At 33.9% G+C, this 24654-nt stretch overlaps 3 protein-coding genes across 6 annotated transcripts in view; 2 read left to right on the plus strand and 1 right to left on the minus strand.

Moving 5' to 3' along the window:
• Positions 1 to 1092, plus strand: part of LOC108913626 (sterol regulatory element-binding protein cleavage-activating protein) — a 28969-nt gene extending 27877 nt beyond the window's left edge. For all 3 annotated transcript variants that reach the window (XM_018719197.2, XM_018719198.1, XM_018719199.1), the window contains exons 10-11: positions 97 to 370; positions 430 to 1092. In XM_018719197.2, the coding sequence (XP_018574713.1) occupies positions 97 to 370; positions 430 to 815 (660 nt within the window). In that variant the 3' untranslated portion in view covers positions 816 to 1092. The remainder of the gene's footprint in view (positions 1 to 96; positions 371 to 429) is intronic.
• Positions 1093 to 3001: 1909 nt separating this feature from the next.
• Positions 3002 to 4661, plus strand: LOC108913620 (GTP-binding protein 10 homolog). Of its 2 annotated transcripts, none has more exons than XM_018719189.2 (6): positions 3002 to 3259; positions 3316 to 3533; positions 3592 to 3810; positions 3866 to 4104; positions 4162 to 4285; positions 4335 to 4661. In XM_018719189.2, the coding sequence occupies exons 1-6, from the start codon at positions 3138 to 3140 to the stop codon at positions 4568 to 4570; spliced, it is 1158 nt and encodes a 385-aa protein (XP_018574705.1). In that variant the 5' UTR covers positions 3002 to 3137; the 3' UTR covers positions 4571 to 4661. The 2 variants fall into 2 exon arrangements, with proteins under 2 accessions (XP_018574705.1, XP_018574706.1); XM_018719190.1 differs by having other exon boundaries at positions 3172 to 3262; positions 4335 to 4657.
• On the minus strand, positions 4562 to 16045 carry LOC108913619 (probable tRNA N6-adenosine threonylcarbamoyltransferase, mitochondrial). The gene is made up of 7 exons (XM_018719187.1): positions 15796 to 16045; positions 15572 to 15705; positions 6859 to 7115; positions 6602 to 6809; positions 6393 to 6541; positions 6195 to 6340; positions 4562 to 4830 (listed from the first exon to the last, which is right to left on the minus strand). Exons 1-7 carry the CDS (start codon positions 15999 to 16001, stop codon positions 4659 to 4661), a joined length of 1272 nt encoding a protein of 423 aa, XP_018574703.1. The 5' UTR covers positions 16002 to 16045; the 3' UTR covers positions 4562 to 4658.
• Between the last annotated feature and the right edge of the window lie 8609 nt (positions 16046 to 24654).

The following is a 24654-nucleotide window of genomic DNA, read 5'->3' on the forward strand; positions in this document are numbered from 1 at the left end:
TTTACAGTGGTGTTATCCTTTAAATAAACGTGAATAGTTTCTATTCTATACTGAAACATACAAACTGAAATTTAGAAACCATTTGTATTTTTTCAGACTGATTGCGAAGAAGACTTGCGTTGTATAAAAATAATCAGCACGAGGGCGCACCAGCAGCCGGTGACGTGCCTGGACTGTGAGGGAGGCAGGGTGCTGACGGGCAGCCAAGACCACACGTTGAAGGTTTTCAGGTTAGAGGACGGCAGCCCCCTGTACACGCTGCATGGACACTGTGGTCCGATCACTTGCCTGTTTATGGACAGGGTTTCCCCCGCGACGTCCGGTAGTGGATCGCAGGACGGCATGCTGTGCGTCTGGGACTTGCAAACAGGTAAGTAAAAGCTTTCTCTTCCCTACTACGATGAAATGCAATGCAACTTTTGATTACAGGAGCGTGTATGTACAACATCCAGGCCCACAATGGCAGCATTACGTCTCTAACGTATTCGGCGAGTTACGTGATTTCTTTGGGAACAGACGAACGACTCTGCGTCTGGGAACGATTCCAAGGGCACCTTCTGAACACCATCTACGTCTCGCAGGTGTTTTCCATTCACGTCCTTATGCTGGCGCAGCATCTGGTGGTCACCGCGAGGAGTGGAGGACTGGTAATATGGGACGTGAGGACGGGCGAGTGCGTGAGGACGATCACCCTCGGCCGATCACCGTTCATCTTCATAAAACAGCTCATTCTGTTACGGGACGCCGTGCTGTGCGACTACGGAAAACAGTTGAGGATCATAAGGTTCCCGTTGATCACGCATAAGTTTGATTAAAGTGTATTTTGGAATTAATAAGTATCGGATTGAAATATTTATTGATTTCTTGTAAATTGTGCCTTCAGAGAGGAACTAATCGGATGTTGATGTAGAATTGTACATTTTTTTATTATAATTGTTTTATGTAAATGTTGAAACCAAATTATTGAGCAATTTTTAACATTGATTTGTAATCTATTTTGATTTATTTATTGAAAAAGTTTGTTTTTAAATTTCTTGTTGAACTATTTATGTATTTATGTGAAGCTATTTTTGTAAGCGCAATAAACTATTTTGACAATTATACGTTTTTTTTTAAACGTGAGTCGTTATGGTGAAATATATTTTCTACCGCCAAAATTTATAAAAGTACTGCCACCAAGAGAACTTACAACCTACAATGATCATTTCCTTATCTGTTAAAATAGTTAAAAACAAACAAAAAAGGTATACATTAAACTCTACAGAGGTTTGAAAAACTGTTTCCAAAAAGACCAGCTGCATGTCATATCATTTTACTCTCATAATGACGAAATTGATAAGTTTAATTTCTTTTGATTATGCTGGTAATTTTTCATGATAAAAGGAATGTGATGTCATTAAAATAGATTTCTACATAACAATGCGCCAAGGTCAGCTATTATTTGTTAATAATAAGTCAATTTGTTTTACTAAATTTTAAAATTATCACAAAATTACTTACATACTTCGCTTTTCCTTAAAATATTGTATTAGGTAAGTTGCAGAATATGTCCCAGTTACTATATCTTATAATTTTTTGAATTAGCAACATTTAATTTCAGAACTCTGTAATTCCAGATACGTAAATTAATTTAAATTCAAATTGTGAAATGAAATTTTTTTACAATTATAGAATGACGCAAAATCGACTGGTGCTGCCGCCATCTGGTGTTCGGTTACCGCATTAATAGTTTAGCGCCATCTATCAATTAAACATTGTTAACTGTAATTTTTCTGTAATCAAATGTTACCAACAACAAAATTAAAACAATTATAACTATCTAAGATCCTCTGTAACTTCTGCTATCCTAATACAAAAGTTTAAGGAACAGCTAAATTATTTTGTCGGCATGTTTATGAATGCAGCAAATTAAAGTAAGTAAGTGGTAATCAATTTATTTATCAGTCAGGTACAGTCGAGACACATGTAAAGATTTGAATTATTTTTAAAACTATGGATCACGCGATCACGAAATAAAAAAATAATGACTGATACACAAATCTAAGCTGCTTTCGGGTATTTATTTATTTATTTATTTAAAATACATATCCAACAGGCGATGCCCAACAATAACAGGATATGTTAAGTCTAGTAATAACAATAACATATAAAAAAAAGTTAAAAGAGCCGACTTACTAAGGTCCAACAAGCTTGCAGCTTACAGCCAATGCAATGTTGCCAACCTCTAGAACGCAAATTTCTTCATGACGATCTTTAAAATTCGTCACATTTCGTCGCCCGCTGCAAATTTGAAATTTACTGCATGTTGTTTATATAAACGGATTATAAAACAGATAATAAAATGTACTAAAAAAACAAAATTATTTTTTTTCATCCTCATCAAAATGATAAGGTAGTGGTTTCTCCATCTTCTCTTTTCTATATCAATAGCTGCATGGTTTTTTAACAAAGGCGCAAAAATGCCAGATACAGAACCAACTGATAATGTTCTGCTTTCACTCAATCCCTCTCTAACAAATATGTCATTGCTAATGCAATTTCTTGGCATTATTTATGAAATACAAATATTATAAATGAAAATTAATGTCCACTAATGTACTTCGAAAAAAAAATCGTCACAAGAGTAAATTCTTCGTCAATTCGTCAATAGCAATTTTTCCCCTTAAAAAATCATCACTTTGACGAAAAATCGTCACAGTTGTCAACACTGAGCCAATGTAATAATGTTTATAAAAAAATTATTTATCAACCCTTTGCAACTTAAAAGAACAACGAATTTAAGAGTATCTACCACATATCGGTTACGACCAATCACAGAAATGTAAACTTGATCTAAATTCTATGCGACCAATCAAGGAGCCAATAGCCGTTTTGTTCCGTTTTAAATTCATGGCAATTTCGAGCTATGTGGACCCACCCTAATTGTTAATTTTGCAGATGTTTTTGACTTTTGATTTAAACTGAACCTAACCTTGTTTTTTGTAATTTATTTAGTGAAGAGGAAAATTATTTCTACAAATTGTAAAGGGTCACTTGTTTTATTTTTTTTTTAAATGTATTTATCTTAGTAAAAAGTAAAGAAAAGTGGTTTTTCTCATATTTAACCATTTATATACCTGACCTATATATACTTAACGATGGTTCAGTTAAAGCAAGTAGTATTTGCCAAGCATATATCTAGAAAGTATCTCCGCACAGGCTTCAGAGATTCACTTCGAATTTTTGTTCAAGGAGGTACAGGTGGAAATGGTTTACCAAAGTAGTTAAGGTAATTTAAATATTACACAATACTTTTTTAAATAAAAATAATTTCAGATTTGGGGGAGTTGGGGGCAAAGGAGGGAATGTTATTGTAGTAGGCAAGGAAAATATCACTTTAGAAAATGTCTTCAAATCAAATAAGATGAAACGATATATAGCAAAAAACGGTAGACATTCATCTCACAATTTTATATTGGGGACGCCAGGTGAAGACTTAAAGTTTGAAGTGCCAGTGGGTGTAACATTAATCACTGATTTCGGAAAAAAAATAGGTATGCTGAGTTTGAAAGGTACTATACAGGAAGGTATAATAAATTTTGATCACTTTAGGTGAACTGAACGAAGAAGGTGAAGAACTCGTTATAGCCAAGGGTGGCACTGGAGGTCATCCAAAAAATGGCTTTTTGGGCACCAAGGGTCAAGCTTATCCAATAAAATTAGATCTAAAACTAATAGCCGATATAGGATTGGTTGGTTTCCCAAATGCCGGAAAAAGTACACTTTTGAAAGCAATTTCACAAGCTAAACCAAAGATCGCTAGTTACCCCTGTAAGTAAAGATTATATGCTTAGTATACTTACGTTAAAAATAAAAAATCTTTTAGTCACCACAGTAAGGCCTAATCTTGGGATTCTCACATACAGCGATTTGAGACAAATATCAATGGCCGATTTACCTGGGCTTATTGAAGGCGCTCACGCTAATAAAGGTATGGGGCACCAATTTCTAAAACACGTAGAACGTACGAAATTGATTTTGATGATCATTGATATTCACGGATTTCAATTGAGCCCGCAGTATCCACACAGAAGTTGTTTGGAAACAATTATGTTACTGATAAAGGTATTTAATCAACGTGATTGTTCACAGTTTAGTTTATTTATAAAAATATTTTTCTAGGAACTGGAACTGTATAATGAAGATTTGCTTAACAAACCGTCCATGCTTTTGATAAACAAGATGGACTCGGAAGGATCCATTGAAAAATACAAGGAAATCAAAGACCAATTAACAAATCTTAAAGGTAAATAAATCAAAATAGATCATTTGTAGGATAACGTAGTTGTTTGTAGGCTTCTTTGAAAATTATCCGGAAGAAATGCGTCCGAATAAAATTTTAAAGTTCTGTGATATCATCCCTATGTCGGCTAAGGAAAGTACAGGGGATGTGGATCTTGTTAAGGACAGATTGAGAAAACTGTTAGACGTTCTCGCTGATCTTGAAGCGGAAGAAGAAGACAAAGAAAAGGCTGACTTGTACGGAAAAATGAGAAAAAGCATGGTAGAACGAGGCCCATCACTTGTATAATTAAATATTAAGCTTTAAACAGAGCTACTGATGTTTTCTTAATAAAACAATTAAAAAAAGGTACATTTTCTATTCAATAAAAATAAAACTAATCAGTCGTGTTCCATCTACTCTGAGGAAGATTTAGTTTTGACAGTTTCACCCATTTACAGCTTATACTTTCATTTGTTACTTCTTCTATCAACCTCTCTCCCAAGGGTGAACACTTCTCAATATCGATGTGTTCAAAGTCTTCGAATACGCCAATATTTTCTTTCCACCTACAAAAAGATGGTACAGTAAAACCTCCATTAAGGACACCTCGGAAACTAGAATTTACAATGTGGTTTTCTTAACGCTACCGTCTCTTAATAACAGACCCTCCATAATACGGACGCAGATACACTATTTTTCACCAAAACACAAAAATATATGTAAAATATGTTAATAGCAGCACCAGTAGATACCTAGTAATTATTATTCCTTTAAATGAAGCAAATCACTTGGAATTACTCTTATTTTTCCCAACGAAACAGCTACGTTTATACAGGGTGATTCACAAATGGTAACCAATAATGAAAACTCGTATTCTTTGGTGAATTTTAAGGGGTCTTTCCTATAAGTTTTTATCTAGACGCTTCGTTAAAAAAATAAAGGGTGTTAAATTTCAAAACATTTTTAATTTTTTTGAATAATTTAAAAACTAGTCAAAAATGACACATGAAATCATAGCCTACTATCGAAATAAATGAAATAGACCCCCGAGTTTGGAAACCGATATTAAGAAAACGTAGAAGCAAAAAAATTTGAAATTTGGACCATATATGCTCACTATTACTCTATTGTGTGCTAAAATTTCAGTTAGTTTTGTTATCCTATTTTTTTAGTTATTAATGAAAATGTTGATAAAATCACGGTTTTCTCCCTACAAAATTGATACCTCCCACTTTAACTTGTCGTAATTTTTTTGTTAATTGTTAAAAAAATTCCAAATTTTTACTGATGATAAGTCGAACTATTGTCTTTAGTACTGTGAAGGTCATTTGTCTCAAAAACTCTTCTTTTTTTTATTTTTAAGCAAAACAGAAGGGAGTGCTATCTCCGTAAATATTGCATTCTTTAAAAAAAGAAAAAAACTCAAGTAGTAAATAATTGTAAAAAACAATCTGAAATTTTTTTTTAAAATAATACAGTTATAAAGGCTATACTGTATAGTCTGTATACCCTGCGGACCGTGAACGTAATTGACCATTCTGATACTGTTTTTAAGAATATATTTATAAATGTATCATTTTATCAAATTTTTTCAGATTGTTGTTTACAATTATTTACTACCTGTCCTGTGAGAGGTATCAATTTTGTAGGCAGAAAACAGTGATTTTTTCAACATTTTCATTAATAACTAAAAAATGGGATAATAAAACTAACTGAAATTTTAACACAAAATATTTTTAATTAATTGTCTATGTCTGAGAATCCAATAAAAGTAAAAGCTACAGATTCTAATTTTGAGGAATCTATGCTAAGACGATTTGAGGAACATTACTATCAAAAACGCTATCACAAGTGATTACGAAATATCTATTGAGCTTTCTGGAGGTGTATTAAACAATGACGAAAAGTAAGAAAAGAAACATAAATTCACCTTTCTACTCCGTTCCAAGCTATCATCACACCATTATCGGTACATAACTTGGGAGGCGGACGTACCATTTTATAGCCTAATTCGTCGCACACCATTTGTAAACCGGTAGCGATAAAATTATTACATGCTGCGCCACCAGAAACCACCTACAGGAACAATTCAGTTTTTATATGTCCAATTTATTAAACAAAACGTTACCAAAGTTTGCTTATTGGGCGGTATTATTCCCTTCCTAGCCACGTACTCCATGCCCCTTTGAACTCTATGGCATAAATGTCTAGTCATTACCAACTGAAGCCCCGCGCACAAATTACTAACGCCCGGTATAACACCGTCAGGCGGTACATCTGAAACAACCACCTATTAGAAACGTTAAATAGAATCGTACTAAGATTGTATTTACACACTTTCTTCTTTTTCTTCGCTGAACAGCTGTAATAGCAACTGATTTTTTATACCCGAAAAACTGAAATTGCAATCTTTATACTGCAAGAGGGGTATCGTGAACTTATATCGTAAAGGGTCGTCGGCTTTCAATGCTGCTTTTTCTATCGCTTGTCCCCCACAAAGTTGAGAGTATTCGGGAATATTTTTTAGTTTCATTCTCCTTGCCAACTAAAATATATAAATTAAATTTTTTTTATCATTGCTTTCGCTTCCTTACTTTATCGAATGCCTCCCCCGGAGCATCGTCCTTGCCTTCCCCTAGGAGGAGAAACTTATCAACTTTTTTTGCTACGGCTAGTAGACAATGTCCTCCACTGATCAGTAACACCAAAAACGGAAATTCGATGCTTTTATCGTGCATTCTTGCCGTCAAAGCATGTGCCTCCATGTGGTGTATCGGTATAAACGGTTTTTTGTGCAGCCTACACAGGTATTTGCCATAAGTCGTGCCAATTTTTAAAGATAAGGGCAAACCTAATAAAAAAACAATAATTTGTGATTCATAGCAAATGAAAAAATATTTGATGATTATAAACCCACACCTAATTTTTTTCGGTAGAAAGTTGCAGGGTGTTGATTATTCAGAAATAAATAAACATTTATTTATTTTTTTGGTGATTATTTAGGCCATTAAATTATAAATTACCGTTTGAAAAATACTTAATAAATTAAAACCCAAGTGATTTCCCCAGCAAAGTCGCAAACAATTTTTTTTTAACAATAAAAACTGCAAAAAAATGACATTTCTTTGGTTCTTTTATAATATCTTGAGAAATAATGATGGAATTGTCTTACTCTCAATAGGACTTTTGTAGAGAATAAAAAACCTATAAAATGGTTTTTTGTGCTACTCGATTGTTTTTTACAGAGAAAATCCGGAAAAACCTCAAAAATAGACCTCAAAAACTCATAACTCTGTCAAATTTGAAGAATTTTGTGGAAAATGACAGGCAATAATAATATTATGTAATTTAATCGTGCGCAAGATGGTTTCTGTCCGATGCATAGTTTTTGCACAATTGTATTGCCCATACTTTCGATCGTTTCAGGCGACTTTCAAGGGCAATTTTAGCATATTTCCCACCACCCAAGCGAAAATCCGAGGTACCTATACAAATTGAAGATTTTGTTCTCTACTTTCAGATGCCATTTTCAGAATTTAAATCGGACCATTTTTGATAAATTGCCACGCTATGCAAAAAAGACCCTAATTTGTTTATAATGCAATTGTGCAAAAACTATGCATCGGACAGAAACCATCTTGCGAATGATTAAACTACATATTATTATCTGTCATTTTCCACGAGATTGTTTTTCCAACTTCAAATTTGATGGAGTTATGAATTTTTGAAAAGAGGTATATTTTAGAGGTTTTTCTGGATTTTCTCTGTAAAAAATGAACCGATCGGGTCGCACAAAAAAACATTTTATAGGTTTTTTTATTCTCTACAAAAATTCTATTGAGAGTAAGACAATTCCATCACCATTTTTCGAGATATTATAAAAAAAAACAAAAAAATTTAATTTTTTTGCAGTTTTTATTGTTTAAAAAAAATTGTTCACGACTTTGCTGGGAAATCACTTGGGTTTTCATTTACAAAGTATTTTTCAAAAGGAAATACATGGAATTTGCTGTAATATTTAAGTGTAAAAACAGCCTCTTTTTTCGCTCTATATTGGTTGGCCTAATAGATTTTTAACCCATTTATATAAATAATATGTATTTTATCTACAATTTATAATTAGAAAATGAAAAGTAAAAGAGAATTAATTATTAATTAATAATTATATAAATTATCCATGTAAAATAGAGCCAAAATCAATTAATAAATTTCAAAATAATAAAACAATCCATGAATTGAATTTAAGCAAAAAGTCTGCAATTGGGGCTTTGACTTACCACTGGAAGGAAATAAACGAACATACAGGGTGTTACGAAATTCGCGGACACGGACTGTGGGATCACGTTAAGCTAGATAAGGTCATAAAAAAATGTCTCCATTTTTTAATCAGACCGATATTTTTCGATATAATGTAGTTTTAAACATCCAAAAATAATAAAAATTTTCAATTTTTAATCATTTGATAAACAATGATGACAAACGAATTGTCCAAAATTTCCACCACCTGCTACTAAACATGCTTCAGCACATTGTGCTACAGCTCGAAAGGAGTTGCGTACCTACCATCTCTGGCGTTATTTATTGTATTGTTTGAAACAGACAGCTCTATAACAATTAATGACAATTCAGAAAGCATTTATCAATACTTTGACATCATTAGAGTACAGTAAAAGTACCTGTCAATACAAACTGCAAAATAATAGGCCACAATTACTCAAATCGTGAATAGTATGATATGCTGATGGCTCTCGGAGCTCCAAATAATCGTGCAGGTGAAGCAGTGCAATTGGCTCGGCAGAGGCGATCCATTTGCTTGGCCACCTCGTTCTCCAGACCTAATGCCATGTGATTTTTTTATTTTGGGGCTTCTTAAAAACGTTGGTGTACAGAACACCAGTGGCAAATTTGAATGAATTGCAGAACCACCTATTTCAATAAATACAGCAAATAACACTAGAGGTGATACGCAACTCCATTAGAGCAGTAGCACAATGTTCTTAAGTACGTTTAACAGCAGACGGTGGAAATTTTGAACAATTGTTGTAACTCGTTTGTCGTAATTGTTTATCTAATGATTGAAAATTGAAATTTATAAATATATATTTTTATTATTTTTGGATATTTGATACTGCTATATCTCGAAAAATACTGGTCTGATTGAAAAATCATAGACACTTTTTTATGACCTTATCTAGCTTAATATGATCCACAGTCCGTGTCCGCGAATTTTATAACACCCTGTATAACAAAAATATTGGTACAAATATAATGTACAGGGAGTTTTGCATAACCGACACAGAGCTGGAGCATATAGGAGAACCCAAAATATGGTGATTTAACGCAACTTACCTTTACACTAAGCTGCAATAAAAGAGAAAGGAAATATTCTTAGCTATTGATATTAAGGAACCATCGGCAAACGTATATAAAAAAAGTAGCCCTTGCCTTGGGCACAAATGTCAAATACAGTTTACTGTCACCCCGACAGCTTGGTTTTATTTATTAGTTTTTTTAACCCGACTCACTCAAAATCATGGAATGTTACAACTCTAACTCAGAATCAACATTAGCCGAGGTATTTCGATGTTTCATTTGTATGGAAAAACTGCGGGACGCCCATCTGTGCCCCCACTGCTCGAAGTTGTGCTGCTACGTCTGCATACGTAGATGGTTGACAGAACAGAGGTCCCAGTGCCCACACTGCAGGGCCTCTTTGCACCTGCATGAGCTGGTGAATTGTCGGTGGGTGGAAGAGGTCACCCAACAACTCGATACACTGCAGTCAGTTAGCACGCTCAGGAAAGAAGACGCTGACAGAGATAAATGTTCTACACATTTGGAGAAGCTTTCGGTCTACTGCTGGACTTGCAGGTGTTGTATCTGCCACCAGTGCGCCCTATGGGGTGGCACTCACTCGGGGCACACATTCAAGCCGCTTGAAGAGGTGTACGAACAGCACGTCACACAAATCAAAGATGAGGTATCGCAACTTAGAAGAAGACTGATGGAGTTAATTAGTATCGTCCAGGAGGTTGAGAGGAATGTGGAGTCTGTAAGATCGGCTAAGGAGGAGAAGGTCCGCGAGATAAGAAATGCAGTTGATTTGATGATGACAAGACTGGATTCTCAACTGAAGACCAAAATTTTGACCTTAATGGGGCAAAAGGATTCACTGACTCAGGTGTGTTACTTTAAGACAGTGATATATGATATTATCTATTTATTTTCACATTTTTTTTTTCTTGACAATATTTTTTAACTGCCTAGAGGAAAGATTAAATGATAGTTTACTTTCAGTAAGGGCAAGTAAAAAGATATTGTTACAAAGTAAAGGTCATATATTAAATGTCATTGTTACTCAATGTCTACTAACACAAAGCAATGCTTTATGCCTACTGGCAAAGAGTGAACTACTAATCTATAGGCACTATGAAGCTTAACTTGTTTCGCACTAAGGTACATAATAGTTCATTGTGTATAGAGTGAGGAAAAGTTGCCAATAGCGCCACACGGGCCCAAGTGGCGCTATGGCAACTTTTCCGAATGAGTTGCACATACTATTTTCTATCACAAGTGCGAATCGTTATGGGACCTATAGCATAGGGGGTTATATGCTCGGAAAGTGCCAGATACAAATACAGATACTATCTGGCACTTTCCGTGCACATAACCCCCTACACTATAGGTCCCATAGCGAGCGCGCGTGATAGAAACTTTTTAGCTAATGGGGTATGACTATTCTGAGAGCTACATTGGGTAATCGCTCAATAAATATCATTAGTGAAAAAATTTATTGCTTAGTGCAAAACAAGTCATGCTTTCGTAGTACCTAGAGTTGTACTCTTTGCCAGTAGGTAGACATCTAAATGATTAAATCGTTCATTGGTCATCTCATCTATTAGTACAGTCATTGAAGCTGAAAATCAGCTGTAACCTCCAAATTCTTTGAAACTGCATGGATTTGCATGAAAATTTAGAATAAGGCTCATCTTAGACTCATGTTCAAAAGTGACATAAGCCCGATTGCCGCTTTTTGTTTTTTAGGGGTAAAAACTACCCCTAAGTAAAAAAAAATTAAAAAATTAAGTTTTAAGCATTTTATTGATAAAAATCTTGTTCAAGCACAAAGATTAAATAATGTTCCATATTCTCAAACAAGTTTTATGATATATTTGATCTTTTCGACCCTTTATTTAACCCTTAAAAACTACCCATATGCAAAAATAATGATAAAAATTACTTTTTTCAGATTTGAAATGATTAAATCGTGCAATTATTTAAAATAAAAGTTACCTTATAGCTAATAAAAGAATTTTTCCATTTCAACCCCCTAAAAACCACCCCTGTATTGACAAAAATAATACAAAATTACTTTTTAAAAGCTTGGAATGCTTTAACGGTGCAATTATTTAAAATAAAAATTCCCTCATTGCTTATGAAAGAATTTGTGTCTCATAACACAAATGTTTTTAATCTTTTTAACCCTTATAAATCACCCCTGTGCTAAAAAATGATAAAAAATTACGTTTTAAATCTTGGAATTGTGCAATAATTTAAAATAAAAATTCCCTTATATTGTTTATGAAAGAATATTTTACTTTTGCCATTTTCAACTCTTATAAATTACGGTTTTACCAATATTAATGTAAAATATTTTTATTATAATCGATTTTTAAATATAATCAATCATAAAAAAATTGCTATGATGCACATAATCACACTAAATTTATTTGTATAATATAATATATAAAAATGAGAAAGCCTATTTTGCTCCGAAAAAATGTCATTAGTTTTTTTACCATAACTCGGTTAATTTTGAAGCTATAGTATCCTACAATAAAGATAATTTCAAGAGCTGTAAGATCGTTTGCATATAAAACCTTTTAAGACTTTCGATTTTTAAAGGGAAAGGTACGAAGGGCTCGAGACAGGTCGTTTTTTCACTAAAATGGATACTTCAAGCAGCAATATCACCTTTGTTTTTTATGCTATAGGAATAAAAAAAAAGAAGAATATTTGTTGAAAAAAATGCTACATTTTTGTTGTCTATCATTTTTTACATATCTTTCATAGTTTCAGAGTTATTATATAAATAAGGCAATTTTTTTTTTGAATAATGAACAATACGTTTTCAAATTTTCCCGTACATTATTAAAAATATACACATTCTAAACCAGTCTAACTTCAGGATCGTATGAAAAACACTAAAACAAAACTAATTATAAAGGGTCTACGATTCTGATGGAAATGGTAGTGTTTTTACTGCTCATTTTTCCTTAAAAAATATGAGCAACCCATCTGTTTTTGACGATAACTCCTTCAATTTTGCTCTAATTAACTTTTATAAGTGTTCATTTTGAAGGTCTTTTTGAGTACTACAAAAAACTCCTGGAGCGTTATACACATAAAATTCATCCTTTTTTCCATTATTTGACGTTGAATACATCGTTTCGAGTATTTCCCCCAAAACTAGTCCCCTTCCCCTAACCATATTTCGCTTTGTATAGGACTTACAACACTTTTTAACGATTTTCTTTGTTTATTTATAAGCTATATTTTTGTTCATTACTTTTTTTAAATAAAATGCGTAGTTATTGAGTTATTCGCGAAAACTACTTTGAGAAGTGTTTTTTTTTACTCAAAATCAATCGCGAATAACTAAAAAACTATTGATTTCGAGAAAAAATTCTTTGAATATTTTTTGCTCAAAATTTGATTCTCTTCAATTTCCAGCGTTATTTTTGAAAAAAAAAATTCCACCCCGAGAAGATGTGTCAACCCCCAACAGGGTGGAAGCGTCAATCGGCGCTATGTCACTAATGTTCATTGACCTTTTCTCTAACTATCTGCCAAATTTCAAGTCGATCAGTTCAGTTTCAAAGAATTCGTAGGTGAAAGGGTTCAATGACTGTACTACTAGCCCAAAGCAATGCTTTGTGCCTACTGGCAAAGAGTGATCTACTAATCAGTAGACACCTTGAAGCTTAACTTGTTTCGTACTACGGTACATAAGCTTTTTAGCTAAAGGAAAATAATTAATCTGAGAGAGATTGAGTAATCGTTCAGTAAATAGCATTAGTGAAAAAGTTTATTTTGCATAGTGCAAAACGAGTCATGCTTTCGTAGTACCTAGAGTTTAGTAGGTCACTCTTTGCCAGTAGGTATAAAGAAATTACTATGCACAGCAGGTACTGAGTTACAATGACATTTGAGACTAGGGTTACCAGATCTATTTCATGACAAACCCGGAGATATGACCCGTTTGTATAATTGACATCTAAAAAAAAAAAAGATTCTGCTTGCAATCGGACAAATCGAGGTTTAAAAAAAAAAGGACACAGGTCTAAAAGAAAAAAGGAAATCAGGAAATATATCTTTGTGACCCGGGGAAATATATTTTGGATTTTGATGTCTAAAAAAAAACAGAAAATATCGAAAAAATCACGATTTTCCTGCAACAAACAAAACCCGGAGAAATGATATGTTAACCCGGAGACCGAAAATGTACCATCAAAACCCGGAGATCTGGCAAGCCTATTTGAGATATGACATACATTTTGTAGGTTAGACATCCTAATGTTTAAATCGTTCATTCGTCGTTTCACCTATGGCTTATGAGAACTAATAAGTTCCAAACTTACTGATGTTGATGTGCTGAGAAGAGAATGATCTTAGATGTTGCACTACCTCTTGATTGTTTATTTTTACAAATATATTTTTATTTTTTGTTGTATAATAGGAAACAGAACAACTCGAGCATTTATTGCATGAACTAGAGCATCAACTGCAAGCAAGCACAAGATCCGAACTGATTACCAAAAGTAACGAGTTGCTGAGAATGATACACAGCATTAGGAAGAAGCCTATGACAAGTTTCGTAACGGCCCCAGTACCTTCCGATTTCCACAGGTATTACATAACCATTACCGTTAAAAAAATATTTATTTTCCAGTTATAAAATAGGAGATATTTTTTGCAGCGAAATTGTGCCTTCCTATGATAACAGCACTTTCATCATGCACAACTTTGCGCAATTACAACAAAAATCGGACCCCGTATATTCCGCCCCCCTCAACTGCAATGGACTATGTTGGCGTTTGAAAGTCTATCCTGATGGTAATGGAGTAGTCAGAGGTAACTATCTCTCTGTATTCCTAGAACTCAGCGCTGGGTATCCGGAAACATCAAAGTACGAATACAGGGTGGAAATGATACACCAAGCAACTAGGGACTCTACGAAGAATATCGTAAGAGAATTTGCATCTGACTTTGAAGTGGGAGAATGTTGGGGGTACAACAGATTTTTCCGTTTGGACCTATTGGCCAGCGAAGGATACCTTAACGAGACACTGGATACGCTAGTTCTGCGATTCCAAGTACGAGCCCCCACGTTCTACCAAAGGTGTCGCGATCAGCAGTGGTACATTAACCATCTACAGTCGACACAACATCAATACATTACTCAGATTAAAGAATCCAAGGAAGTTCTAGCTGCTGAAATGTCTAGAAACGCAATGACATCGACGTTGTGCATCGGAAATCAGGGTGATGCTACTACTTATAACATGCAAAGCCTAATCAACGCCGATGTCAGTACCAGCCCCATACCCTCAACGTCCCACAGCAATGTTGCTGAGAAGTCATTTTCCGACAACTTTTCAAAATCCGTGTCTTCAGGCTGCAGCACCAATCTTGTGCAGACAAAGAATACTTGCACCGAAGATTGTCTGAAAGATTCATTGACAAATCGTTCCACTTGTAGCTCATCTTCAGTGTCATCCATACAAACACAAGTGACTGGAAAGAAATCCCATTCTTCATGTGAGGAAAATCACCAGCTGTTAGCGCTTGGAATATCCATCAGTTCGCCGAACCTACTGAATTCAACCGTTTCCTTAATGCTGACCAGTAGCAGTAGTGAAAGTGACCTCAGTGAACCGGAACATTTAATTGAAGCGTTTGCAGGTGAGGTGGCCCCTAATTGTACAGGAGACAACTCTAATGATGAAAATGATGTGGAGACGATGTCTGGTCATGGGGATTGTGGAAATATTTCCTGTGATTCATACGAATGCCAGAATCCAGAATCTGGTAATTCTGTAGCAGAAAAAGACAACAACCCTTCGCCTGTTTTGGAAATACCGCATTCTTCAGCGTGATGTATTGATCAGAATTAATAAACATAGATTATTGTACTTATATATCAATAATCTTATATTATTCATAAAAGCAATACAGCAAAAATTTTTACCGGACTTTTTTTTTACAACTCATATTGTGGAAATTTAAATATTTAAATATATGAACCTGGTTTAACTGTTGTGGCTATGGCATCAATTTCTCTGAAATGTATATTTGCAGCGTTAACAGCTTCACTGACCACATTTTCAATATTTTTTCTATGTAAATCTTGGGCTATCGGTGGAATAATACCTCCATTGCTGGAACAAAACAGGTAAAATATCAGAAAACAAGGAAGAGATATACGTTTTTAAACCTACTACAGCTACAGCAATGACTTTAAAACTTACTTAAGATGTATTAAGTGTTGAGAGTGCAATGCTTCACCTAAAACATTCCCTTCTGTATCAACAATTGCACAACCAGTATCATCACAGGACGTTTCAATACCAAGAATGATGCCTCTGGCCGAACTAGAAAAATTACGCTCGTTGTTTAATAAATGGTAACATTTGCTCATAAAAAACTTGATCTTTTTGTTAACAATTAGTCTCATATCTTGAGCGAAAATTTAGAATTAAAATATTGAGGTTATGATTTATGAAGTATGAACACAAAACATAACTTGAATTCTTCTACTTCTTCTGAAGCTACCATTTTATCAAATTATTATGGATCCGATTATTCATTAGATAAAAATAGCAAAATTAACTACAATCTAAGATGAATTTAATAAATAATTAATGCGATAATATTAAAACGTTAGTAAACATGATGAATGTAATAAATAATTAAATTTAATACAACTTGCATAACAAGACTTTTCTTTGAAATTAAAAGTAACAATTTCTAATATAAAACTGAGTTATTTTATAATAAATGATTTTCAGTTGAAACCAATCGTTTTAATATTTTTTTAAAAATGTAAAATATTGCGTTATACTTTTTTTAGTTGTTGCTGCATAACTGCCTTTCTTATTACATAATTCTACAGGAAATGATCTGGTTATAAAAGCACACGTATGGTTGCAAAGCAAATAAAATATATAGGTAAGGTCATGATGAAACATTGCATGATTCTAACGCGGGTGCAGAACTACAAAAACGCTTATTCAGCGACCTACTAGCTACCACTAGGTCAGCGATATTTCAAAATTGACACACTTTTCAATATTCTTGCGACGAGTTCTTTATTCGTTCTATATATTAGGTATATTGTATATGTGACGATAATAATACCAAGGATTAAAAAACATCGCGACAAGTTAAATTAATATAAGAGAAGTAAAGGGTAAAGGCGTCTGAAATTTTACCCAAATTAATTTAAGTCTTACTTGTTATACGAACAACGTTTTCATAAATTTGTTATATCATATCGAAATAAAATACATAAATTGATAAATTAATTTTTGCTAGGTAATTTTTTTTCAGAGAAAATTTTAAACTCAAAAAAAAATAAAACTGTGGTTAATCGCGAGTTAGGAGTTAAACAAAGATGAATGGCCTATGTTAAACAGTTTTAAGAGGTCAATGAAAACACATATGTATGTAGGTACCTACAGAATGAATTTAAATTTTTTTTATATATTTTACATGCCCGAACATTAAAAGAAACAAAATAGCATCACCTTTTGCAGTTTTTTCTACTTTTTCTTCTATTTCTTGACATTATTTGGTAAGGTATCTAATAAACACCGTTTTAAAAATCGAAAATAGACGATATTTAGAAAATTTCCATAATTTAATTCTCCTACATTTTTTTTAAATTTGATTTTTATTTAATCGCCTTAATAATCATCATCGATCTCCAGCAGGTAGATGATCAAAAACTAACAACCGTGATGTATCCATTCTCAAAAACTTTCAATGTAATACATTATTTTTTTGAAAAAGTCATGGTAAAAACTTGGTTTAAAAAATTTTTTTTTGAAACCCGTTATCTCTAGAACAAAAGACGATAAGCCCATAGAAAAATATCTTATTTTCTATATTCTATCACCCTTTATATCACTCATAAATTTTTATACTCATTTTTAGAATAGCCTATATCTCGGAAAATACCTATCCGATAAATCTGAAAATTTGGCAACCTACGAAAGGCAGTAGGACAAACACAGCTAAAATATTTAGAACTGTATGGCGCTTCCGGTTGCTGTTATACCACTTTTAAAGATATTTGCAATGTTCTATTTTTGGGAGAGTTTTCATACATGTTGGTCAAATTGGCCATGACCAGAGACTTTCCAAAAACAATTAAAATAACATGAAATTTGTCCAGTTAGTTGTCAAATTATTGTTTGTAATAGTTTTTGCTGAATATTTAGGTAAATAAAAATGCTTAGGGATCGTTTAAATTACACTAATGAACATTATTTTAATTTGTTTGTTATTTATGAACAATGTGCAAAGCAACAAATTCCCTACATGTTCTGGAAATTACTTTGTCACATTGTCCATAAATAATAAACAAATTAAAACAATCCTCATTAGTTTAATTTAACCGATCCCCATGCAGGCATTTTTATTTAAATTTTCAGCAAAAACTATTACAGACGTCACAATGATTTGGCAACTAACTTGACAAATGTCAATTGTTTTTGGAGTGTTTCTGGTCATAGCCAATTTGACAACAGGTCTGATACGAGAAAAACTGCCCCAAAAATATAAAATTGCAAATATTTCTAAAAGTAGTAACGGCAATCCTAACAATGCTTATATGGCTTGAAAGGAAATTTCAATCTGCACCCGACAGAGTAAAAAACTACAGGGTGTTCCATTTAAATTAACAAAGTTATAGCTGTTTGAAGTCGTCAAAATGTAGATAACAGCAAAAGTGAAACACCTAGTATTAATTGTTTTAATTTGTTGGTATATCATAATTTAGTGTTATCTATGCACCAAAAATTCACTTGATAGCACGCTCCTGAAAAGAGTTACTAGCATCTTCGCGGACCCTTGCATCTGTCAATTTTTTTCTTTAAAATTAATATCTTAAAATCTGTAACTCCTCGGTATAGGGAATATTTAATAAAGTGACCATCAAATTTAGCAACTACCCATACGATCTGGCAACTCTAAACCCCGATATTTCAAGAATACTCCAGTCGGCAGAGGCTGAAAAGTTACTGTTGGTGACATTTTCTTGATAACTCGGAAATAACTACATAGGAATACTTTAAATGAGGAGTACAATAACAGGCTAATTTGCTGACAAAGTATCTTATCAGGAAAAAAAATTATTAACAATTCAATCGTGAAAAAAAATTTTTTTAGTAGTTTTCTTTAAATAACTCAGCGGGATGACTTTGTACGAAAAAATGCTTAGGACATGATTTTGTTCGTAATAAAAATAGCTACAAAATGGCGGTGGTCCGATTACGAANCACGTAACTTCTGATAGACCATCGGTACTTTCCTACACTGTATATCTACCTACTGTGAAGGATTATAGACAATATTTGTCCATATACCTACCTTTAGGTACCAATTAACACAATTTGATATAGAATTGATACATATTATGCTCCCATAGGGTATTTGCAAAGAATGCCTCCATTTTTTATTTATTGATATACCTACGTACCTAACGACATTGGCTTGATACACGAAGTACTTTCATTTAAGATTTACCTAAGGTATAGGTAAGGGTCGTTTTTTTAAAATAGGATTGATAAATAAAAGCCAAACACAATCATGATTTACACAAACAACACTTGTCAGATATTTTTAGATAAAGTATCCTGTGCCTGTGCAAAGGAAAAAGAAAGTCTAAAGGCGGTTTTCCACTAAACGGACAAAAAAAAACAAAACACAAACTTGTGTCGAATAAAACGGAACTGTATCTTTTCGCAAACTTTTTGAAGACTGGCGTGTTTTGCGACAGTTGGAGTTTTGTTTTTCGGGTCCCGCTCGAAAGCGGTCACATCAAAAAGTTTCGACGTGTTTTGAAACTCGAGTCTGTTTAGTGAAAACGGTCGTGTTGTGTTTTCTATTCCAACCCAATATCTATGTTGGCGTTTTCTTCTTCCCAAAAACNCCTGTGTAGTTATTTCCGGGTTATCAAGGTTTGACACAGGCCGAAGCTCTACCAACTGGACTAGAACCGTTAGGAATTTGGGAAAAGCGAATAGAATAATTTCTGCTTAAAATTAGGCATATTTAGAATTTATATACGAAGTATTCTCGGATTTATTTATTTATTATTCATTTACATCTACTGTGTTATATTGCTACTGTGAAGGATTATAGACAATATTATTTGTCCATATACCGACCTATAGGTACCAATTAACACAATTTGATATATATTATGCTCCCATAGGGTCTTTGCAAAGCATGCCTCAATTTTTTATTTATTGATATACCTACCTACCTAACGACGTTGACTTGATACACGAAGTACTTTCATATAAGATTTACCTAAGGTATAGGTAAGGGCCGTTTTTTTTAAATAGGATTGATAAATAAAAGCCAAACACAATCATGATTTACACAAACGACACTTGTCAGACATTTTTAGATAAAGTATCCTGTGCAAAGGAAAAAGAATGTCTAAAGGCGATTTTCCACTAAACGGACAAAACAAAAACAAAACACAAACTTGTGTCGAATAAAACGGAACTGTATCTTTTCGCAAACTTTTTGAAGACACCTCAGTTTTGCGACAGTTGGAGTTTTGTTTTTTGGGTCTCGCCGCTCGAAAGCGGTCACATCAAAAGGTTTCGACGTGTTTTGAAACTCAAGTCTGTTTAGTGAAAACGGTCGTGTTGTGTTTTCTATTTAAGCGATCCAACCCAATATCTATGTTGGCGTTTTCTTCTACCCAAAAACAATATTTTAATCATCATGAATGAATTATAGCTATTAAAAAATATATACTTATGTGTACGGTTAATGTGTTTACTTGTCTAGTATACAAACTAACTAACCAAGTAAACACTTCAAATCTTCTCTAAACATGTTGGTTGGTTATTGGAAAAATGTGTTCTGACTTCTTCGCGACAACCAGTGGAAAAGGACCAAAAAACAAAAATAAAACTCGAACAAAATGTAGCCCGCTTGATGGAAACAAGAGTTTTGGGTTTGTTTCAGTTTTGTTTTTGTTTTTCAGGTTCTAGAAAACACAAACAGGACATAAACTCAACTGTCCGATTGGTGGAAAACCGCCATAATAACACACACGAACAGGTGCATCAAAATTTTCAGGACTCTCGACGCAATTCCTTGTGTCCCTCTCCATCCTCCTGTGCGAAAAACAACTTACGACTTGCCGGCTTCAGCGCTTCAGCGACCCCCCCTGAAGTGTCCTGCCCGAAAGGGCATGCGTAGACGTTATCCTGGCGGGACGCGGGCGTGTTCTCGTCACGAGGAGAAACGCCCGTCAACGCCATTGGAACAGCCTGGCCTGCGGATTGGTGGCACCTAATGAGCCTCATCGCTGCCCCACTGCCGGAGGTATCCTATTGTTGCTAAACAACCGGTCTTAGGACTAGGCAGATCCATGGCTCGTGGCTCTCGCAACGCGATACGAGACGATCAATTAGTCATCAACAAATGACCCTTCGTACAGGGCGTTTGAGGTTCCAAGACAGTCACGTTCGAGAATACACTGAAGGAAATATCATTTAGCCATAAGTAGAAATTAATATAATATCTGCGTTCAATAGGCTCCAGAAAGGTTACTATGCCGTCATAATAAAAAATACTTTGCTAAGGCAAGTTTTTTACTAACTTTTTATTTATATTTTCCATTTTATCTTCTTGTCACGGTGGCAAAGTGCAATTTTGATTCTAGCAAAAGTTTTTGTTGCGGGTGGTACGTTTTGTCGTCTTAGAAAAACAAGTTTTATGACAACACCAGCAAGTATCTTTTTTATTACAAATAAGTGACTTTTTAGAGACTAATAAGAGATTCTTTTGTCGTAACTATGTGCGCACTTAACCAGATTGAAATATTAACTTTGTCCTTAAACAAGGAAGCCTCGTCTGTTTTTCTTACAAATAATGTAGGTACGAATTATATTATCGGTAATACAATAATAACCAACAAAGTTTTGACTGTGTGTTGCATATACACAGTGGCGTCTGTTGACTTCCATAATAGGGAGGGCGGAAAAATTTAAGTACCGACAAAGCATTAAAAAAAATCAAACATAATTGGGTAGTTTTATTTTAAGTACTTACTATTGAAATATAGACAAAATGTGCTCGACATTATTTATTATTATGAAAGTCTATTCTTCTGCTTTTGTCCGAAACACACTATTCATTTACTATTTCAAAAAAGTTGGGTATTTCTCACACCACTGATTTTTTTAATAGCAATCATTGCAAGTGCTGTTAGTCTGTCTTTACAATCTAATTTAAACTTTTACCTACAATGTTTTAGAAAACGCACAAGAAACTATACCTAAGTAGGTAACAAAATTATACAACGCACGTAAACAAGTTCCGTTTAACAAGAAAAAAGAAGTAAATAGCTATTATTTGGTTACGAGCGAACTAAACAGAGCCCAAACCCAAACTACATAGTAAATATGCGCTACTTTACACGTCTTTCATTGCTGCGCCACGGTAACCGTGACCACCGCTGTAAACATTTTGCAAACCTAGGGGCGAGCTGGAGGAGCCCACGTATTCAGTGTAATTCAAATGAATTTTGCAAGTCGAGATAAATTGACTGCACATTATAAATTTAATATTTCCCATTTAATGTATTTCACATAAGGCTAATCTAATTAATTATCTGGATAACATTGTAAACTATTTTTTTTTTGCTACGACAATTTCTAGGGTCTCTTCGCACCAGCCACCACTGCATATACATTATGTTATAGCTGTTTTACATTGACAATTTATTGATGAATATATTGACGAAGTTCTTCATGAATTAATTCACGAATTTATTGGTAAACAGTGTGGTTTTACACTGCGACAGGCTTTGTCAAGTTTTTTGACGCATGAATCAGTTCTACCAACGAATCAAAGAAGCAAATAAATTTCAAAAATGTCACCTTTCCACTCATAATTCTAAATTCTAGTGATACAACAGCGGTACCGTTTTGACACATATATAAATATTAGTGTTTGTAAGTAACAAATCAGTAAAAACAATGCAAAACTAGTACGACGCCACACAATTATTTACATATTCCAATAACATAACCTCATTACTGATCTGAGGCTGGAAATCTGTTGGGTTGGTACTTCCGAACTTCACGAAGAAATAGACGAAAATTAGAACATGCTCTAATTCGTCAAGAACTTGATGAATAAATTCATGAAGTTATTTGACGGCAGATTTGGTGCATTACACTTGTTCAATTTCTTGATGAAGCGACTTCGTGAATTAATTCATCAATAAATTGTCAATGTAAAATTAAGGATAAAAATGTTATGTAAAATATTAGAAGATTAGTATGACTATAGTGTTTTCTACTTGTGTATAATTAATATTTCTCTCAGTGTAGAATTTGTCTTATTTTCTTAAGTTATATAAACAAACGTAACCTACAAACAAGTGTTGGTTTCTCGATTTTTGATAGAACTTTGCACTAAGACTGCAAAAATAAATTTTATTTTCTGTAAAACATAAGCCAACAGATTATGTTACTATAATAGATTTGTATTGTATTTGTTGATAACCAAAAATCATTTTCACTTTTTTTTATTATCTATATACAGAGAACAATCACAAAGTAAGGTTAGATCGACTAAAACGGAAGTTTTATAAATTTGTTATGACGACAAAATTATGAAGTTAAACAAATTTGATGAGATTTTGATAGTTTGATACAGGCCTCAGTAAAAAATGTTGCACACAAAAAAATTGTGAACCATCTGTATTAAAGCTAGTTTTCATGGATGCAAAATTCGCAAATGTTTATACGAACTTCGTAATCAGTTTTCAAACTCATGTAATAATCAATTTTCAGTTTGTTTCCCACTTTTTAGTGATTTCTAACTTTTGAATTGGTTGACAATGTTTAGACTTCAGTAAAATTGATTCGCATAAAATTTTATAAAATAAATATATATATATATATAAGTATATATACTTATATTTATACAGGATGATTCTGAATTTATCCAAAAAAAAAAATAAAAATTGATTGTACAGTCCTGCCCGAAAGGGCATGCGTAGACGTTATCCTGGCGGGACGCGGGCGTGTTCTCGGCACGAGGAGAAACGCCCGTCAACGCCATTGGAACAGCCTGGCCAGCGGATTGGTGGCACCTAATGAGCCTCATCACTGCCCCACTGCCGGAGGTATCCTATTGTTGCTAAACAACCGGTCTTAGGACTAGGCAGATCCATGGCTCGTGGCTCTCGCAACGCGATACGAGACGATCAATTAGTCATCAACAAATGACCCTTCGTACAGGGCGTTTGAGGTTCCAAGACAGTCACGTTCGAGAATACACTGAAGGAAATATCATTTAGCCATAAGTAGAAATTAATATAATATCTGCGTTCAATAGGCTACAGAAAGGTTACTATGCCGTCATAATAAAAAATACTTTGCTAAGGCAAGTTTTTTACTAANTACAAATATAATTTTGTAAAAGAAAATCTAAATGGGCAATGATTTAAAAATACACTTCTGTACGGCACTGGAAAGTGGTCCACTGTAAAACCTGACCTTACGCAAGGCAAAACATGCAGTCAGCGACTAGCACGGCGGCAAAGAAAAATGAACGGAGAAAAATTGAAAGAATTTCTTTCCTGAGGAAAGAAATAAATAAAATTATATAACACCTATTTTATATCAGCAAATTCAACTGCTTTTGCCGTTACTGTTATTATTAATAATAAAATTAATTTGTGGTTTTAATTAACAAAATAAATTGACATACCTGATGTTACAACAACTATTCAAAATGTTGTCCACCGACGTGTAAACACATTTCGGACCGACTTATTTAGTTTCTACGAACTAACACAAATATTGTCTTACTTCAGCATGCACAAATGTTGTCCTGCTTCACCATAAATTAAAACGATATTCATTAACTCCGAGTTGCTGTACATGTCAGCCATTTTTAACACTTGAAAAACTAATGTAAACACTATCGCAAAAAAGTTAATACTAAAATCGGATTTCAGTATTCGGCATCGCCTGGAGTCATGTGGAGAGAGAGAGAGCGCATAGCGCACAGCGCACTATGATGACGCTAGAAACTAGCCCAGCGGTGTAAGGGTTGAAAAT

Source organism: Anoplophora glabripennis, unplaced genomic scaffold (assembly GCF_000390285.2).
Source record: "Anoplophora glabripennis isolate ALB-LARVAE unplaced genomic scaffold, Agla_2.0 scaffold914, whole genome shotgun sequence".
NCBI classification, from domain to species: domain Eukaryota; kingdom Metazoa; phylum Arthropoda; class Insecta; order Coleoptera; family Cerambycidae; genus Anoplophora; species Anoplophora glabripennis.